Below are 13,465 nucleotides of genomic sequence, written 5' to 3' on the forward strand. Positions count from 1 at the left end.
CCAAATAAAATGGATATTGGCTAATTTGCAGGTGTTGTGGTGACCCTGACTTACAGTGGCACAAGTCCTCAGCCCAAAATTTGCTTAACCCTGAGCCTTTGCTGAAAATACCATCTTGCCCATGCAAAGCATGTGAAGCCTTGGTGTTAAGAAGTTCTTCCTGTTCCCCCACTCCCTTCCCCAACCTCTAGGCCAAATCCCACAGTTGTACTTATACTTTGCAAAATTATTCTCTACAAGGAAGCTGGGTTAGACGCTAGGCGGGGAACAAAATCAGCCTTCACCTTCACCCTTATACAGTATGAGAATGTGCAAACTTCTCCATTTCTCCCATACCTGTCTCCCCAGCATCAAGTGCTACGTCATCACATGGTCACACAGCATGTTTATGGCTGAATTTCTCAGGGGCTCTGATCTTAATGAGACACAGCCGTGGGGCATGAGGGAGGCCAACCATACACAAATACCATGTTCAGGGTATTGTGGGAACACCTATGCAAAACCACTCCAGCCCCAGTAGGTCAGGAAAGGCATCTCAGTGGAGAGTCTTCTGTGAACAAAATGACTGCATTGAATTGCTTCCAGGGAATCCTTGGTCTCTGTAATTGGAGCCTGTCGATCCTTTCACTTGGGTTGAAAATCCTCCAGATGTAAGTGTGGGAATGCCAGCTTGGGCACTGCACATACACTGATACCTTTTCAACCTTCTTCAACACAGGGCAGCTTGGTATATGAAACACCTTGCCACTCCCTCACTCGTTTCCAGAGCTGAGCATTTCCTGCTGCTGTGGTGAGGCAGGGCACCGGCTGGATGCAGAGTATTGGGAACGGATCCCACTGGGGCAGCTGGAAATTGAAAACCATTGGTATGTGCGTTGGGTTAGCAGAGATGACCTTGAAAAGAGCACTCCAGGCTCTGACAGGGAAACAGAAGAGCCAAGCACTCAGCAGTTCATGCTGGAGACTAGCTAGGTGTGGTCTTTGCCTCTCCCACCAGGAGCAAAATGTAGGGAAACAAGGTGATCACCCAGCGCAGCTGAGAAAAAGAGTACTTGTTAAGTGAGCTGAGTGGAGGGAATGAAGGTCAGAAAGAAGGGGAGGAAGGCAGACTGTGAGCGGCAAGGACAGAGAAGGGCCGGCGGCAGCCTTCCGTGTCCATTCCTGCATTATCTGATGAACGGCTGAGACAAGCATTTTTCCTGGCCCTAACTTATCTTAACTATCTGGGGAAGTTGTGTGTGAAAGGGAGGGCTTCCAAGAACAGACAGGCAGCAAAGCCTGTTGTACCTTACAATGCCCTTTGCTTCTGTTCCTCTGGGCAGAGGAGAGGATTTGAGGCTTATATGTTATACTTACTATAATCCCCAAGAAAGAAAGGAGGTGCCTAATTGAGCCTACAGAGTTCTCAGTCCTGTTTGCCTATTAAAACTGCCTGGGAGATGTTATAAAATCACAGGTAATTAGGTTTACTCCAATTAATCCCTACATTTAAAAAAATAATAACTTCTCCAAGGTTAAGAAAATATCTAGCCTAAACTAATTAGACCCCAAGAATTCCGAGTTGGCCAGATCATTTCTCTAACTGGAACGTGGGCAGAGGGCACTGCAACAGCAAATCCAGACTGGGCACCCCTTCAAGGTGTAGCCAGAGGACCAGATCTACTGCTGCACTTTTTAAACATGGGTTTATCTATATTAAAGTCCCTTTCTTAATACAGTCTTGTGAGAAGATGCCTGTGGGACCAGGAATGAGTCTGGCAGATGCTTCAAGCCAGAACAGCCAGGCCTGGGGAGCAGTGTCACAACCATGCACTGATACTGCCTCCTTCCAGCACTGGGCCCCAATACTAGCGTGACCCTGCTTGGATGGGAAAGGGTTTGTGGACACTCAGACAAGGAGGTTGTTGTGATCTTTAAAAGAAAATAAGGTGCCTTTCATGCTTCCTCTTTTCTATGCCTTGATAATCCCTTCCTTAGGAACTGCTGACTCACTGTTTCCATGAGGTTAGGCAGACACTAGCTAAAAAATATTTTGAGCAAAAACCAGTCTAACTGATAAATTCCATGCAGTATTTTCAGTAACCATTAAGTTACACTTCTGAGAACTGGGGGAAAGAAAATACTTTGTTATGTGGTTCAGGAATACATGCTTTTTAGAAATGAGACTGTCTCCCTTAATCCACAACCACCCATCCCTGACCACCCTCCTAAGTGCCCCACAGAATAATAAGGAATGAAGACATAGATCTTTGGAAATCGGTACCAGTGATATATCATTAACGCATTCCCAGTATTCCAAAGCCACAATAGCATAGAAGTGTTGCACTAAATTACTGGTTAGAATGGACAGACTATTTAGACATCAGCCATCAGCCAATTCCAGGATGACCTACGATCCTCCTGAACATTCTAGTACAGGAGTCAGCAAACTTTTTCTGTAAAGGTCCAGATAGTAAATAACTTAGAATTGTGAGAAACACAACCTCTGTCACAACTACTCAACTCTGCTGTTGTAGTGTGAAAGTAGCCTTAGACAATATGTAACGTGGCTGTATGGGTATGACTATACCGATTCGATTTTATCTACAAAGAGAGACAGGACAGATTTCGTAGCTTGCAAACCCCTTTTCTACTGGAACATAGCTTCCATAGATTGAGCTGCGTGACATTTAATGGGTGACAAATAAGGAAGAAAGGATGACATGGTAAAAGACTGATATGGATTTAATGACAAATATTCCATATTGGTTGCTGAACACCAGAATGCTGTCCGAGGAACTATTGTTAAATAAAACAACCTGAAAAAAAGGCAATTCTCACATACACAGCACACACTCACACAAAACCTATTACTTTTAGGATCATTAAATTATTCCCTATTTTACAAACAGCTGTAAAATAACATTACAGTGAAGGAAAATGTGCACAAACTTCAGAAACACAGTGGATTGTCTGTGAACACCAGATCTTTGTACTTTTTCACATATGTACAGCCTCTTGATTGTGAAGAGACCACATGGCTCAAGGGGTTAACGTCTCATCTTCTTGCAACTCAGGGAGATTTAATCAAAACCATTTAACCTGTTTAGACTGCTTCAGGTTTTGCTTAGTAAAGGACAGCAGAGGAAGCCTGCTCTTGACCAAACTCCCCAGGAAACAATTCATATACTTGCCTCTACCATCGTGAATGAGTTGGTGGAAGGAGTCTTCAGATTAACATTTTCAAGGGTGAACCACAGTTAACAGGGTTTGCTAAAGATATACTACTATTCTAAAACTAGGTACAAGAAACAACCTTCTGAATACATTTAACCTCACTTAATGCGGGTATGTTCCCTGAAGAATTGTAAGAAAAATGGAATCACATTTTCAATGCACCATGAGAGTGGGGTGTTGGGTTTGAATTGTTTTCTTCTGCTGAGGGATTGCTCATAGGAGGGATACTAATGTTGTGGTTGTCTCTCTTATCCATGGTAATAGAAAGAACAAGAGAAGTAAATGAAGTCCAAAGTTGTCCACTGCCACTAAATTTTTTTACATTAGCTTCAATCTCTACTTCCTGTTGAACCCTTTCTCTAAAGTTGCTAATATGTAACATATTTGATGCAGATGAGACTGTGCATAATGATAGCAACAAAAGACCAAACAACCCATACAGTGGATAATCAACCCACGAATAATCAAAGTTGGATGAGATTTCATAGGTACAGACTTGAGAGAACTTAAAACAGCTAGAAGAGGTAGATGTGCATGGGGAAAAAAAAACCACAAAGGAGTAAGATCACCTACATATTGACTATATTATTTTCAGTACTTAAACACAGTATTCAGACTACAAGTCAGAATAAATAATGGACATTTTGTATTATTCTTGACTAAAAGAAAATAAAAAAAGAATTAGTGTCTTTCATAACTGTCTATAGTTTAAAAATCTATTTGCATTTGAGAATAATAATAAACTGATCAACAGGGCAAGATTAACAGGCATTACACAAGCCCCAAATTCTCAGGACATTTTTAAAACGTGTTTTTATAACGACAAAAACATGCTTCCCAAGAGGTTCTTTGCTAGAACACAACTGATCAAGTATAAATTACTAGCATCCACAAAAACTTTGCTAAACTGTAAAAACAGTCTTGTAGCTTTTTTTTTCCCTCTTCAACTGTGTCCAACAGTTTGTTATTAGCACTGCACTCTCCCGAGTGAGCCACGGGCCGGCCCCCTGTGTCCAACAGTTTTTGAAGATGCTTTCATGAAAAGTATAGGATAACAATTGCTAGTGAAGCAAACAAGACTGCTTTCCACAACTCTAACTTCTAAAAGCTAACTAAGGGGGGGATTTTCAGCATAGGAAAATGAAATCTATACAAGAGTCATCTAACTAAAGCCCCCTACTAGAAATGGAACATATCCAGGACACCCTAATTAGGTGACAAAGACCAGCTTTGTCAATAAGGACATCTTTGGCCCTTCTAGGCTACCCTTAAGTTTTCCATCAAGCATAAGAATTTTCAGTGTCCTTATTTTACTATATAAATCATGAGAGGTAAAGGAAGCTAGCAGCTGAGCTGGAGAACACAAAAGGTCAGGCCACACCTATTCATACTGTCACCAGCCTGTCTTCTGGACAGCCTGACACACTCCTGTCCCCATGCCTTCCCTAACACAGGGGTCGTAATACTGATCTACCTCACAAAGATGTGAGAAACTAAAAACCATTAAAAAGCATAAAGCACTTTGAAAACACAAAAGTGCTATTTTGGCATCTATATAACACCCAGAAAACATTCATTTCTTGTGCTATTTGGCAATTTTGTATTTACATCTCTCCCTGACTGTGCCCTCCTTGTGTAAAGCCTTGAGATTTCTACTGTGCCTCCACATGTAGGAAAATGAAATTCCTACTTGGACTAGATCCTCATCAATATGGACAGAGGTGGGGGATAGTGGGGGACGGGGGACACAGACGCAAATGAAGGCAAATGAGACAAAGGAGCCTTACATCCCAACGTGTGAACACTTTGTCTTCCTGAATTTCCCACAGAAAGCCAGCAAAACTCTGAGCTTGTTGATTTTTGTAGCAGGTCGCTGGGGCAACTGTTTATGGTCTGAAGTTTCCTTGAAACATACCATCAAGCTGACCTGGGAAAGGGACACATAGCTGGGATTGTTCCATTTACCTGCATTTAAATGACCACAAGCGCAACCTGAAAGAAATACTTGGTGCGGCAAACATGTGACACAGGGGGCCGGGGGGCGGTCATGCATGTAGACGGCCTAGACCCAGCATGAAACTAGAATATTTTCAAGGAACTAGCAAAAAACCATGAGCAGAACCAGGAGTTCCCAGATCAAGAACCAGTTATAAGTAAATTTCTAAACCCCAAAGGTTGCTCCTTGAAATGAGGGTCTTTTCTGCCCAGTTTCCTCCGGATGCCTAAAAATAGCAGCTAACTGTGGCTCAGAGAAAGGAAGGGAAGATTACACTAAATATCCTATTATAGGATTGACAAGGTTCCCCTACTTTTCGTGGGAGTACCGCTGATGTGAGGGGACATGGCAAACACCAGCTTACCACCTGGTAGGACCAGGAGAGATGCATACCCGCGTTTTATTTTACCCCATAACCCTCACTCCAACCACACCCTCTCCCCTGATTCCCACAGGTCAGCATAGCCCAACCTACTCTACTCCCCGCCATCCTGTTCCCATCCCCGTCCCCATCTCCCCTTCCTCAAGGTCCTCAAAGCGCCGCTGCTCCTCTGCGCTCTTCACCTCTCTCACAACGTGTAAAGGAAGTCACAATCTTAAGCGCATCTCGCTGGGGAGGACACAGGCAAAGTGTGGCACCCAGAAAGGACAACTCTTACTCAGCCCTCCCCCTCAGGACCCCCTAACCAAAAGGCTCCCCGGTCACTCTGATTGTCCCTCCCCCACTTCTTTCTATAGCGTCTGTCCCCAGGACACCCACTCCCCACACGCTCCCAGAGGCAGCCTCCTTCTGCCCAGCCCTAGCACAGGTGCAGCTTCTGGTGCTGCGCGAGGTGCGTTTTGTAGCGGAAGCCTTTGCCGCAGCCGGCGCACTTGTGAGGCTTGTTGCCGGTGTGGATGCGGCGGTGGCGGATGAGGTGCGAGCTCTGGATGAAGCTCTTGCCGCACTCGATGCACGTGTAGGGCTTCTCGCCCGTGTGCGTGCGCTGGTGCTGCGTGAGCGTGGAGAAGTCGCTGAAGCGCTTCTCGCACTGGCCGCAGCGGAAGGGCTTCTCGCCCGTGTGCACGCGCAAGTGGTTCACGAGGTGCGAGTTGCGCCCGAAGCCCTTGCCGCACTCGCGGCACACGTAGGGCCGCTCGCCCGAGTGCGTGCGCTTGTGCGTGAAGAGGTGCGAGCTCACGCTGAAGGTCTCGCCGCACTCGGAGCACATGTAGGGCTTCTCGCCCGTGTGCACGCGCTGGTGCTTCACCAGGTCCGAGCGCCAGCTGAAGCGCTTGCCGCACTCGCCGCAGCCGTGCGGCTTCTCGCCCGTGTGGATGCGCTGGTGGTTGGCCAGGTGCGAGCGGCGCACGAAGCCCTTGCCGCACTCCCCGCAGGCGAAGGGCCGCAGCGCCGCCGCCCCCGCGCCGCTGGCCGCCGCGTGCGCGCGCCGGTGGCTCAGCAGGTGCGAGCTGAGGCTGAAGGCCTCGCCGCACTCGGGGCACGGGTAGGGCTTCTCGCCCGTGTGCAGGCGCCGGTGCTTGAGCAGGTCGGCGCGCCAGCTGAAGCTCTTGCCGCAGTCGCCGCACAGGTTGGGCCGCTCGCCCGTGTGCAGGCGCAGGTGGTTGGTCAGGTAGGTGTTGCGGCTGAAGCCCTTGCCGCACTCCCCGCAGCGGAAGGGCTTCTCGCGCGGGGGCCGGGCCAGCGCGGGCCCCGCCCCGAAGCCCCCCGCCACGCCCACCCCCATCATCCCCACCACCGCGCCGCACTCGCCCGCGAAGCCGAAGGGCTCCAGGCTGGCCACGGCGGCGGCCTCCGCCAGGCGGTGAATGCGCTGGTGCTGCAGGAAGGCGGCGCCCGGGCTGAAGCTCTCCCCGCAGTCGGGGCAGATGGTGGGTGCGTCCATGATGCTGGCCACCAGGCTGTCGAGCTCCCCGAGGTCCACGGCCATGGGGTGGTGGAGCCGGTGGAAGCGGCGGCGGGCAGGCTTGTCACTCCGGTGCCGACTCCCCAGGGAGAGGTGCCTCCTCCAGGGAAGTACGGGAGCGGGTGGCCGCTCCTCTTCCTCCTCCAGCTGGTTCTCCCCGGCACTCTCCTCCTCTTCCCGGGGTGTCCGGGATATGCTGTCGGACTCAGACAGTCCTGGAAACATCGCCAAGTCAGCTCCACCAGGTTGAGCGTCTTCTTCCTCACTCAGCAGTGCCTCTGCAACAGAAAAGGCGGCAGCGGGGGGTTACTATACTTGGCGTTCAGAAGGTAAGCCGGAGGAAGCCAATCTCAATAAGGAGTGTGGGCCAGGGAGTGACCCCCAGCCCGCAGGGAACTCTCCGCCCCTACCCGTCTGACTTCCCCTGCGATTCCAGCCTCCCTCCCACCTGGCTCCAACAGGGAACGGTCTAAAGGAGAGCGCACTGACTGGCTCCCTTTGCCCAGACCCCACCGACTGTGCCACGTGGGACTCTTGGGGATCTTGGGCGAAATGGTTTTCTCACTTCACGAGCGACCAATGCCTTTTGATGCTCTAGCCTTAAAAGACAAGACCAGTCTGGCCCACCACAAAAAAGACCACCGGGCCTAACCAGGCCCTGAACTGGCTTTGAAAATATATTTGGTCAGTCTGGAACAGCTTAAAGTGAAACAACAAACTGAACTCACCGTAGGGACTTTACTATGGATTGCGGTGTTGGGGGTGGGGTGGGATGATAGTAGAGTGAGAGCACAGAGCCTAGAGCTGGTGAGCCCAGGTTAGAGGCTAGTCCAGGACACACACCTTTTGATGTCTGGCTGTTATCCCCAAGCAGAGGGCACTCCAGGAAGTTACTGAGATGTGAAAGGCCACATTCTTGTGTGCACTGTGGGGGAGGGCAGCAGGAAGCCTAGGACTGTAACCTCACAGTTCTAGCCATAAAGTATTTCAGCTCATATGTGTCCACAGGGCACGCACTGAACAGAACAAAGCAATGAATGCCCAAAGAGGAAAACAAGGAGGTGGATGGAGGACTAGCATTTACTTACTCTTTCCAGCGAGGAATAGTGAGGAAGAGGAATTAGCAGAGGCCTTGGCACTTTGGAAATTAGCCACATGAACCTAGGCAGGTCACTTACCACTGAGTTTACTTATCTACAGAGAGATACGATCACCTTAACTGTAAACATCTGGATACTTTCTGTTTGCTTAGTACTGTGCTAAGCGACTATGCAGCAGCTCATTTAACCCTGCCAACAACACCATAGTGGTTCTAATACTGCCTGTGTAATTCTATTGTAGTGTTACATGTGTTAATTTATAGCAAGTATTTTTTATGCTGTAAAGTGCTACACCAGTGAGGGAGCCTCTTCACCCATGCTTACAAGCACAGACACCTCAGACTGGATTGAAGAAACGGATGCCTCTTGAGGCTAACACTAGAAAGGCTGAATCAGTACAAAATCCTGCTTAATGGTCTCTGCTATGGGTTGAATGTCCACTCAGAAACTCATGGTGAAGCTTAATCTCCAATATAGTATTTGAAAGGTGGGGCTTTTAAGAGGTGATTGGATAGTGAGGACTATGCTTGCAAGAATTGATTAATCCATTAATAGATTAATGGGTTAATGATTTAATGGGCTATCTTGGGAGGGGCACCGGTGGCTTTAATAGGAGAGCAAATGAGGATGTTAGTGTGCTATTGCTTAGCCCTTGCTATGTGATTCCCTGCATTGCCACAGGACTCTGTAGAGTCCCCACAAAGAAGAATGCCCTCACCTGATGTGCCCCTGGACCTTGAACCTCCTAGCCTCCCAAACTGTAAGAAATAAATTCCATTTCTTTATACATTACCCAGTTTCAGGTATTCAGTTATGAGCAACAGAAAACGGACTAAGACAGTCTCCCCTAGAGAGCTTTCCCACAAAGCATGCTGCCCATGGTTATGACTCTGGAGGAGCTAGAAGTAAATGTGAGTGGGCAACTTCCATAGAAATTCCAGCTGCCTCCTCACCTGTGCAGATGTTGGGCACTACTTCCCTCTCTTCCAAGCTTCGTCTTAGAGCTTCATCCTGTGGGTTAGAGCACATCTCTTGCTCCAGGTGGCCTTCTCTTTTGTCTGCATTCAGCAGATTAGAGCCCATTTCTCTTTCTTCTCGTTCCTCTTCCCTGTCCTCAGAGTTCTCAAAATCAGAGCCCATCCCCTTGTCTTCTGAGTCCTGGTGTTCACACACACCCTGATTATCTTCTTGTTCCATCCAGGAAGAAAAGGGCAAGGAAGATGATCAGAGATCCCTGCTCCAGACAAAACACAGAAAGGTCACATCAGTTTGGCTTCATCCCCTCACTGTGTCTGGCCTTGATTTCCCGGTCCAGTAAAATGTATAGAGTTCCAAGCCCCACGTGGCAAATCTCCACTATTCCCCACGTTTTAAGGTAAACAACTGAGGGCCAAGGAGGTTGTTCTGGGTGGCAGAGGAACAGTGGCAACCTCATTCTGAGGCCACATGCCAACGCTCACTGGATCAAAACTTGATCTGTTTCTATGAAGTGGATGTCTATTGGTGTGGTTTTATAGTTTAACAGTGAGGTAGGTATTCTCATTTTACAGCTGAGAGAAGTTGGAGCTCAAAAAGAAGACCCTGCTAGCCTAAGACTACATACCTTGTAAACAATAAAGTGGGGATTAAACCAAGTGTGCTGCCTTAAATTCCATGTTTTCCTCACTTTTATTAAGCTTGCACTCCTCCAGCCCAGTCTTGCAGGTATTTTAGCTAATTATGAGTGGGCCTTTAAGGAGCCAGTGGAAAAGTACATTCAAGATACAAAAAGAAACAAAAAAAGTACACTCAAGACACAAGAGGAAACAGGAGCATCAAGTATGGTAACTTCTTATCTAAGACCATATCACCACCAGCACCACCAACCTGGCTTTGAGGCGAGGATCTGCTGCTTTGCTGGGAGCAGTGAGCCAAGATGATTCAAGCTTTAGTAGGTCTGTTGGTGGTGGGTGGAAGAGATGCAGGGACCTTCTATATTAGAAGCCATCTCTGTAGTCCTAATTAAATATTTTACAGTATCTTTACTGTAGAGAGCCCTTAACAGGAACGTGCACCAGGGATAATTGCAGCCCCTTTACAGAAAAGGCCAACAAACTGTGAATTGTAGGGAGATAATATCAGATTCGTAAACCTTTTGTAGATGTCAGGTTTACATTTCAAATTTAAAGGGCCCCTGCCAAGACTGAGCAGTTGAGCCAAAAATAATTTCTGCCATCCATCATTCCTACAGCTTAGTTCAGGGCAGCAAAACAGTTTCTAGGTCGAGGATCTTGGACTTGACTTTGAAGAGACCAGCTCTCTCTCTGCCTCAGCCGTCCCCAAATAAGACTGCAAGAATATGGCTGAGCAAGATGCCCCTTTCTAGGCTAGGAGCTTTTCTGGCCTCTCTTGAGGCCATCCTGGCTCTGCAGAGCCTTTGGAGTGGAAAGCGGGATTTACAGGCAGCGATATTCCTGGCTGGGTCAGCCTCACTGCAGAGAGCCCAAGGCAAGTCAATTAACCTCTCATTGTTTCAGTGCCCTCATCAGTGGAAGGAGGGTAATGCTACTTAACCTTTCTCACAGGGAGGGTGTCAGAAGGAAACTAATTAAAATGCACTTTGGAAAATACTACCAGGAATAACTGATGCTTTGAGTTTTGCAGATGTGGAATACACACATTCCTCTTTTTAAGTCCTGATGCCTTCCAGCGTACCTCAAAGACACACTGGCCCCTCTGTAATTTTGGCAGACACATCCTCCTAAATAGCATATTAGATTCTTTCTCAGGGATGATGATATACTTCCTAGATTAGAGTGAAAAACATCAAGCTCTTCCCTTAAATGTCTTAGGAAAATGGCTATGTCTGAGATTGGTCAGTCAACAGTGTCCTAAAATGTGGCTTAGTTCCTTTAGAATTATACTGTTTCAAATGTCTGGTTTCCAACACTTGGGGATTTCTTCTGTTAGACTGAAGGAGAAAAATCTCATTAAAGCTATAAATCTTTTAAAAGGAGAATCGAATCCCACAAGAGACTATTGATCCTGAACCACTTCTGCCCATCACTCTTTTGCCTCCTGGAGCTCAGATTCAACAAGCAAGTACCTCCCTTGAGTCTGTATACATAGTGCACCTGAAGGTGGGGGGTGGACAGGCAACGGTAGGCTTTTCAAACATGACCTATGGCTTATGTGACAAAAGGCCGAGGAGGGGTAAGGTGATTTTAAGGGGGAACTAATCAAAGGTTTCTGCCAATCTGAGACCAGGAAGAAAAATTTTACATCAATAAAGTAATCAATCAAAAAAGCATGTCACCAGAAATTCAAATAACTAAAATGGCAGTGTATGGTGCCCCCCGTGGTATAGAAGTGGCTGCAGCTCTCCACCCTGAAGGGTAGTGTTTAGGGGTCCAACTTGGGAAGAAGGGAGTAGGGCTTTACCTCTAAGCCCTTTCAGGAGGACAGTCTTCTTGAAAGCACCTCAGACATAGCAAGAATGGAATAAAAGGACTTTCTGATTTGTGATTTCTTGGGAACCAAGAGATAATTCATATTAGAGGTATTAAAAACAGAAACATGTTTTTTCTAGATTTAAGGCAGGGGGAGTGGGGAGCCAGAGTCTGAGTTCCCTACTTAGGGCTGGTTTATGAGAAGTTCACAGTGCTGCCAGAGTCAGAATTAAGGCAGGTTCTGATCTCCAAAAGTAGACTTCCCAATCCTCATTCACACCAGGGGAAGTAGGCATAGGTATGCTCTGAAAGGAGCTAGAAGCCATCATTCATGGTACAACGATCCAAATTTGTTTACAATGCACTGTTACTGCAAAACTGGAAATCTGTGTGGCCAACAATAGGAATTCAGTTCCACTCCCGTCATCACATCCTGGGGTTGTAGACAGCTGTCAAGTAATGGAGAAGGCTCTTTAGAGGGAAGGAAAAGGCGGTCCTGATACGTTACTCAATGAAAAGTGGCTGGTTTGAAAAGTACCTTAGTTTTGTTTATTAATATATGCACACTAGCTCTATATTACACAAGTATCACAAGTTCAGAGAGGAAGAACTGAAGGTTACTTATTAAGGCATTAAATGGCTCTTGGTCACATCTGGGAGTTTTGTGGCTATTAACTCCTTTAATCTTAATAAAACCCTAATGAAGAATATTATTTACAACTTCACAGGCAGGAAACAGGCACAGAAGTGACTAGCCCAAGTTCATACAAACTCTAAGTTTCAGAGCAGGGATTCACACCTAGGCAGTCCCGCTCCAGTGCCAACATTCCTAACCGGAAGCTGGTGTGTAGTTTGGGACATGTCCTTTTTGTGTACATCGGTATTTTCTACAGTAAACATGTATTTTTATCAGGGGGAAAAAAGCCAACTTTGTTTTTAACATGATAAAATCTGTTCAAAGAAAACTTATAATTATTCTAGAAGCAACAAAAAGGAAGACAGGAGCAGGAGTTGTGGTAATGTTTCTGAAAATTAAGTCTTCTAGACTGAGGTTATCTAGACACCATGGCGTAACTAAAGTATCAGTCAGTAGATACCCAGGAACATTTTGTTCCAACTCCTTTCCCATTCATTCCCAAAATAAAAACTAGCAACATGTTTTCTTAGGCAAGGCCAGGGTTGGATAAGAGTGGGCAGCAGGGCAGTGTGACAGCTTTGTGGCCAGCTTGACGTGAGTTCAGATCCTCTGTTCTTTGCCAGCTACTTTATCTTGTGCAAGTTACTTAACATTGTGGATCTCAGATTTTGCATTCATAAAAACAAGAATGCCACCACCTACCCTGCAAGGTTCTGAGAACCATATAAGATTAATGTTTATGAAAGCTGCTGGCACATTAGAGACACAATAAATGGTAGTTATAACTATTATGAAACTTCAGCTAACTTTTCCATTTAGAAAATTATACACACACACCCTTCCTAAATTAGGGATCACCTATTCATAACTACATTCACCTAGAATGGTCTTTGGAAAATACAAGCTGAGCTTCCCCCATCCTTGCTGCTAAAGGTTCTATTAATGAACAACCCACCATGTGGAGACAAGAATCAGGGAGGGGTCAGTTGCTTAGAGGAGCTGGATAGAGGAAGAAAGGCTTAGTTCCATATTAATTTGTAGTTGCTGATAACCCATCCAGTGTTCAGAGCAGAGGAATAAAACTGAATGGAGCGTGGGTGTACAGTTCAACAAACCCTGACTTATACCATCTGTAAGAGAGCTCTCCTCCCCCCTGTAAAAAAGGATAGAAGTTTAAGGGG

The 13,465-nt window shown here is 46.6% G+C and overlaps 1 protein-coding gene across 1 annotated transcript; it reads right to left on the reverse strand.

Annotated features, from left to right (window-relative positions):
• Nucleotides 1-6,012: 6,012 nt before the first annotated feature.
• On the reverse strand, nucleotides 6,013-9,416 carry ZNF697 (zinc finger protein 697). Its single transcript, XM_063107135.1, has 2 exons — nucleotides 9,173-9,416; nucleotides 6,013-7,397 (listed from the first exon to the last, which is right to left on the reverse strand). Exons 1-2 carry the CDS (start codon nucleotides 9,414-9,416, stop codon nucleotides 6,013-6,015), a joined length of 1,629 nt encoding a protein of 542 aa, XP_062963205.1.
• Between the last annotated feature and the right edge of the window lie 4,049 nt (nucleotides 9,417-13,465).

The sequence above is a fragment of the Cynocephalus volans genome, chromosome 8 (genome assembly GCF_027409185.1).
Source record: "Cynocephalus volans isolate mCynVol1 chromosome 8, mCynVol1.pri, whole genome shotgun sequence".
In the NCBI taxonomy this organism is placed as follows: domain Eukaryota; kingdom Metazoa; phylum Chordata; class Mammalia; order Dermoptera; family Cynocephalidae; genus Cynocephalus; species Cynocephalus volans.

Excerpts from the sequence above, each read along its gene's own strand:
- ZNF697 (XM_063107135.1), bottom strand. The coding sequence starts at position 9,416 with ATGGAACAAGAAGATAATCAGGGTGTGTGTGAACACCAGGACTCAGAA. Across the intron at positions 7,398-9,172 it reads AGTGCCCAACATCTGCACAG|AGGCACTGCTGAGTGAGGAA; the intron begins GTGAGGAGGCAG and ends TTTCTGTTGCAG.